This window comes from Pezoporus wallicus, unplaced genomic scaffold (assembly GCF_028554395.1).
Source record: "Pezoporus wallicus isolate ANWC-B61680 ecotype Strahan unplaced genomic scaffold, APGP_CSIRO_Pwel_v1 contig_3365, whole genome shotgun sequence".
NCBI classification, from domain to species: domain Eukaryota; kingdom Metazoa; phylum Chordata; class Aves; order Psittaciformes; family Psittacidae; genus Pezoporus; species Pezoporus wallicus.
This window is the reverse complement of record NW_026640883.1, coordinates 1,065,936-1,072,136: the sequence shown is the minus strand read 5'-3', so window position 1 is coordinate 1,072,136 and position 6,201 is coordinate 1,065,936. Positions and strand designations below refer to the sequence as shown.

The window sequence follows — 6,201 nt, the reverse complement described above, 5'->3', positions numbered from 1 at the left end:
AGGTATCCCTGGCTGAAGGGATGAGTATGGGGCTCTCCAAGCAGCCACATCAGACAGCTGGTTAGAAACATGCTTATCCCACCACGAGATGCTCACCAGCAAGAAGAGAGCTGGATGCAGCTGGTTGAGGGCAGGGACTTTAGCCCAGGACTAGGACTAAACTCTGGGTCTCCTTCTTCTGAAACGTAGGCTGCAACAAACTTAAGCCGCTCTTCTTTGGTGTGGGAGAGCCTTCTGGCAGACCCAAGTTAGCATCACTGCAAACACTGTCTGGCCAAGGAGACAAACAGCACCCATGGGTGTAGGGTCAGTTAGTGTCATCCCTCAATATCCCCAATGGGGTGAGTCACCATGAGCACAGCACCATCGCCTCCATTTTGTCACTTGCATGAGACCCACGTACCAGCCCTGTCCAGGGAACCAGCCAGAAGCAGAGCCCACAGCTGCTTTTAAAATTTAATTGCTCAACCCTCCTCTCTGCCATTTTCAGTGCTGCCATTCAGAGTCTGGGTCAGTGCCTTGCCAGCTTTGTAACTCTTGTGTCCGCTTCCCCCTGCCCAAGGCGGGCCAGAGTCAACTGTCCCCCAAAGCTGCAGATCCTTGGTCCTACTGTAGAGACAGTGAGAAGTGGGACAAGGGTGATGGCTGGCTCTTGCACTCAGAGGAATGGGTAGATTGCAAAAATTAGAGCTTAAAAAACAAGTAACTATTTCTCTCCTGGATTGTGGCAACACAAAGTGAATAAATCCTGAACCTGAGAATAAGGAAGGCATGGTCCAAGCATTGGTCCCTCAACTTCAGGATGCTCCCTGTGCAGAGGGGAGACGTCCCTCTTGGTAAAAGGCCACTGTGGTGGTTTAAGGCAGCAATGTGGTTTGGCTCCTGGTGCAATGGCAGGGCACCTGCTTTTGGAGGTCGGACTGCACTCTGAGCCCCAAGGGAGAGCCTGATGCCTCACAGGAGTCATGAGGCTCACACAGACACAAGGCTGGGGTAGTGGAAGGCATCGGAAGTGCCACCATCACCCAGAGGAACATGGGGAGGCAAGCACACGGCTAGCAGCAATGGGGGGAGGCTCAGGACAAGCCAGAGTGCTGCAAGCTGGGTGCACAGAGCCAGATCATGCTCCCCTGCAGGGAGGAGGCACCAGGGTGCTGGGCTGGGGCAGGGGGCAGATCTGGCTGGACTGTGCCTCTGAGCCCTGCTCAGGGAATGTGGGGCTGGTGGTGGCAGGAGGCTACCAGGAGGGGTGCGATGGCTCCTGAGGTAGTCTCCATTCACAGACCCTTGTTAAAGTAGACGTATGGCACTTTGTCCCCGTGCTTGGTCACGATGCTGTCACGCAGCTCCTGCTCAAGGTTGGACAACGCAAGGGAGCTGTGGGGAGAAGGGTTAGACACTTAGACCTGTCATCTTCCTCCATGGCCATTAGACAGGTCACCCTCCCTCCCCAGTGATATGCAAGGTCCCCTGCAGTCCCTGGGATCTTGCAGGCTCACATCAAGACCCACCACCCATTCCTGGCACCCACCACGTCCAGTGCTGGGGGGCAGAGAGCTGCCTATGGGCCTGGGGGGTCCCAATGCTCTCAGCACAGAGCTTGCAAAGCAGAGGAGGCATATGCTCTCCTGCTGCCCGGGACTCCAGTGTGTACATTCAGGTGCATGCAGGAGGACATCATGCTCCTACTGGGAAGGGCAGAGAGGACTTAGGGGAGGAGGAAGGTTCCCAAGGTCCCGTGCAGGAGGAAGAAGCAGTGGGACAGGTACCATCTCTGAGGGAACAGGGCGCAGGCTGCTGGCACCATGAACAGGAGGCTGTGGGACAGAGAAGATATAGCATTAGTTTTGTGGACTGCAGGCCATTTGCCCCCTGGCCACAGGAATCTCATCCCAAGAGGTGCTGACTCCAAATAACTGGGGAAAGCCCAGGCTGAAAGGCGAGCAGCTTTGCAATCCCTTGCTGGGAAAGAGGTCTTTTCTCAAGAATCTCTTGGAGCCACCCTCCAGGCACCCACAGGCATTCGAGCAGTGAGATACTTACAAGCCCCCACTGACAAGCACCTGCAGAGGCCCGTGGAGAACTCGGATTCGCTGCAAGAGAAGAGCTGGGATTGAGTTTCTGGCTTAGCCATAAGCCCTGCTTACAGGGTAGGGAGACCTCTCCCCTCAAAGGGGCTGAATGCCCAATACCTCTAGGGTGCCACCAACCCTGCCACCCTTTCACAGCCTCTCCCAAGAGATCTCTGGTGTACTGGTGACTTGAATAGGGGGTAAAGCAAGCCAGGGTCTACAACCCCCCATATAATCTCCAGCATCTCAGTGGCACCACAGGACCCACTTGCAAACCATGGGAGGAGAAACACAGGCTCACCTGCATGAAGGGGTATTTCTCCAGTCGCTCCATGATGATGGGTAAGATAACTAGGTGCAGAGAGAAAAGGTCAGGGTATCCCTGAAAGCCAGGCCCAAAGGGCTGCCCCAGCAGGACCATCCTTCGTGCCATGGCAGCAGCTAGCTGTGCTGGGAACTACTGGGTGCTCATCGCAGGGACCTGGCACAGGACCCTCATCCCTTTATCCATCCATCCCCCAGGCAGCATGCTCCTCATGCTCCCATCCTTTCTGCCAGGCTTCTGGCATGGCAAGGATCTTGCTGAGAGCAGGGGAGGGTGAAGTGGTTGGTCCCAGTGGAGTCCCCAGTCCAGCCCCCTACTCCCCTGCTCTGCACTCACTCATGCCTGGTGCTGCCATGGTGATCCTGGAGACCACAACCTGCGCGATGCCCTTCACTGCTGCCCTCTGCAAGCAAAAGCAGCAGGTGAGCCCCTGCCAATGCCATACCCCAACCTGGACCCTCATCCCCAGACTCACCCTGGAGTGGCCAAGCTCGTTGTTGTCCTGGTCTGTCACCATGACCCCGTTGATGATCTCCCTGGAGGGGACAGGCAGTAGTGAGTGGGAACTGAGATCGATGCGTAAGTGTGAGGACACAGCAGTGGGGTGAGGGAGTACCAAGGGGGTCCCAGCAACCCCACTGACCCCAGCCCTGGTCCCAGGGTGTAGGGCTCCGCCAGCCCAGGGCACCACAGTCCCCAGCCCAGCCAATGCTGCCATCTTCAGGGCATGGCTGCAAACTGGGTCTGGCCATTCAGGGGACAGACACCTCCCTGTGACCCACAGCCCAGCAAGGGGACAGTCCCCCACAGCACCCCAGTTCCCCTCGCTGTCACCTCTGGGGACACCAAGCAGCAGACACAGGTCTCTACATGAGCCCCATCTAGGGGGTCCCAGTGCATGGACATTGTGGACTGGGGCGTTCCCATGACCACATGCAGAAGATCTTTGGGTCTGAGAGATATTCCAGGCCAGACCCCAGAATAGTTATCCTCAGCCCAAAATCCCGCTCCTGCTCCAGGCAGAGGCTGAGACACCCCACCCGGCACCTTCACCAGAGACCTGACACCATGAATGTGCAAGACCCCAGCATGGCTTCCATCCTCTCGCCTTCAGAAGGAGCTGGGTCCCTCAGGCGCCCCAGCCGTGCATGGCACTTACTGTTGCCGCATCATGGGGATATTAACACAGTTGGCAGCAGCCACGGCCACAAAGGGGACCCAGCGGGCCAGCAAGGGGGGTGCTCGCTGCGGGAGACAGGCTGGTGTCAGTGCAGGAGGGCAGGATGCAGCCAGCTCCCCTACCCATCCCGGCATACCTTGGTGTAGAGGTTGAGTCCCACGGCCGTGGCCAGGGCTGTACCAGTGGCTGTGACATAAGCCACCCCAATTTGCCTGGACAGTGATTTCCAAAGAAGGGAGAGAACAGAAACACCAACTCTGACTCAATCCTGTTCCTTCAGTGCCCAAGACCAGGCACAGGGGGTCTTTATGGAACATAAAGGGGGTCCCAACACAGAAGGTGCCCATTCTGTGTGTGGGCACACTTACTTCAGTGAGATGGGGCAGGCAGCATTGCGGTTGGTGTAGTTGACGAAGGCGTTGAAGGACTGATTCACCCATTGCCAGAAGACCACAGCAGGCACTGTCCTGCAGAGGGAAGGGACCAGGAGAGCACCTGAGGGCTGTCAGGGATACCTGACCTGGCAGGAAGGCAGCCAAGATGCCTTCAGTACCCTTGTCATGATGTCTCCCAAAGGAAAATGAGGCACTGCAGCAAAGCCACGAGCCATTGGCAGAGCTGGGAAATGATCTCAGGAGTCCTGTCTGTGACAGGGCTTTGGGGAGCAAAGAAGGGGCCCAGCCTGGTGGGGTGCTCAGCCAGGGCCAGCAGGCATCCTGCTGAGCTCAGATAAGCCTTTGTCAAAGGGAGCGGCACAGTGGGGGCATATGGGGACAGAGGCAGCTCTGGGGGTGACTATGATGCCTGGGCTCCTCCTGGTGTTTCAGGGGCACTGAGGAGGAGACACGGGGAGATGTGGGTCTGAGCAAGCTTTGGGGTGCAGGAGGGTAGAGGTGGGCTGGGAAGAGGGTGACCGATCAGCGCTGGGAGAACTCCCATCCAGGCTGGATCTCACCAGTGACTGTGAAACCAGTCCAGCAAACAGGGGCGGGATGGGATGGGGATTCACTGGGGAAGGCAGTGGCTGTCCCACACAGCCTCCCTGCTGGGAACAGGATTGCTCACCCCCCACAGCAGCCATTTCAGAAGGGAAACACAGGGAGCTGTTGGTATGGGCTGGGGCCACTGGAGAAGCCTGGCCTGGGGGCACATTTGGTCCTCATTTTTGAGGGCTGTTATGATCCATGGAGCGAGAGCAGCAGCCATGCAGGGCTTGGCCACGTTAATCATTACAGGGGCTCCAGGAAGAGCTGAGCTGAGGTGAAGTGGGGCTATTCCCAGCCATGCTGGGAGCTGGGAGGACTCATGATGCTTCCACCACAGGCTGTGCAACAGGGACAGGGCACAGGGATGCAGGTCTTGGCTACAGGACACAGGCAGGCACAGCAGCCATGGGCATGGCTCAAGCACCAGCCAGCCCCAGAGGAGGCCATGCCTGGACTGTCGGGGACCTCTCAGGGGCTGTGGGCTGTCAGGGATGCTGCCCAGCATCCCCAGGAGCTCACCGGTAGAACTGGAGCATACAGCCGGTGAGGGCCATGCCCCCTGGCACCTGGAAGGACATCCTCCCAACAAGGTTCATCTTCTCGCCGCTGTCAGGGTGGAAGGCTGAGTCGTACAGCTTCTTGGCGTACAGCAGCTGCTCCAGGCTGCTTCCTGGTGGCACCAGCCCGGTCCTGCAAGCCCAGAGACCATCGAGGAGGAACTAAGCAGACCCACCAGCACCTTCCATCACCGGGGCACAGAGCCCCGGGGCACCAAACATGAAAGGCAGATAAACATCTTCCATGAGGGAAGCTTGCCTCAGCTTGAGACTCCCAAGAGAAGGCTGGGAAACTCCTCCCAAATCACCTCTAATGGATATTATGTACATGCACTGGGGAATGACTGCTTCCATCCCTGTGTGGCCCTGCAGGGTGGTCAGGTATGGCCATGGGGATGGTACCTGCCCTGCTGTACCCCTGCTCCTCACCTGCAGGCTTCCACCAGAGTCTTGGCCCGGTCCAGCTCCTTCTCCGGCACCAGCACGGTCCGTGGGTCAGTGATGTTGAGGAAGTGCTTCAGGCGCCCCATGAAGGTGCTCTGGTCCCAGCGCGGGGCATTGATGTTGAAGTCATGGGGGACGGTGGCCATCTTGGCGTGGATCTGGGCAGGGGGAGAAGGCAGCTCAGGAGGATCCTGCCTGTGCACTGAGTGCGGGCCTGCCACGGCCACAGGAGTGGTTAACTGGGCAAGAGCTATGGCAGGTTTATATTTAACGGAAGAGTTGGACTTTCAGCAGCCTTGAGCCCAGGAACCTCCTGCACCCTGCTGCAATAAGACTGCTCTTTCGCATGCCATCCTGCCTGCATGGGGTCTGCTCCTTGAGCTCCCAAACACTGCCTGCACCCACTGTGGCACTGCACCCTCCTGCGGCTGCTGCACAGCCCCACCAACATCCCCTGGGGCACCACGCTGCACCCTTCTGTGGCACTGGCACTGCATTACAATGTGTGTTCTCCAACACAGACAACGCACCTCTACAACACTGTTGTGCTCCCCCACTGCATCACACTGCACTACACATGGTCTGTAGTGCTGCACAGTGCCCTCACAAAACCACAGCGCTTGGCCTGGCCCATGGC

At 58.0% G+C, this 6,201-nt stretch overlaps 1 protein-coding gene across 1 annotated transcript; it reads right to left on the bottom strand.

Moving 5' to 3' along the window:
- Positions 1–458: 458 nt before the first annotated feature.
- On the bottom strand, positions 459–5,951 carry SFXN2 (sideroflexin 2). Its single transcript, XM_057421066.1, has 11 exons — positions 5,550–5,951; positions 5,083–5,253; positions 3,946–4,044; positions 3,714–3,789; positions 3,557–3,642; positions 2,873–2,933; positions 2,734–2,800; positions 2,374–2,423; positions 2,044–2,093; positions 1,770–1,817; positions 459–1,377 (listed from the first exon to the last, which is right to left on the bottom strand). Exons 1-11 carry the CDS (start codon positions 5,708–5,710, stop codon positions 1,278–1,280), a joined length of 969 nt encoding a protein of 322 aa, XP_057277049.1. The 5' UTR covers positions 5,711–5,951; the 3' UTR covers positions 459–1,277.
- Positions 5,952–6,201: the final 250 nt, after the last annotated feature.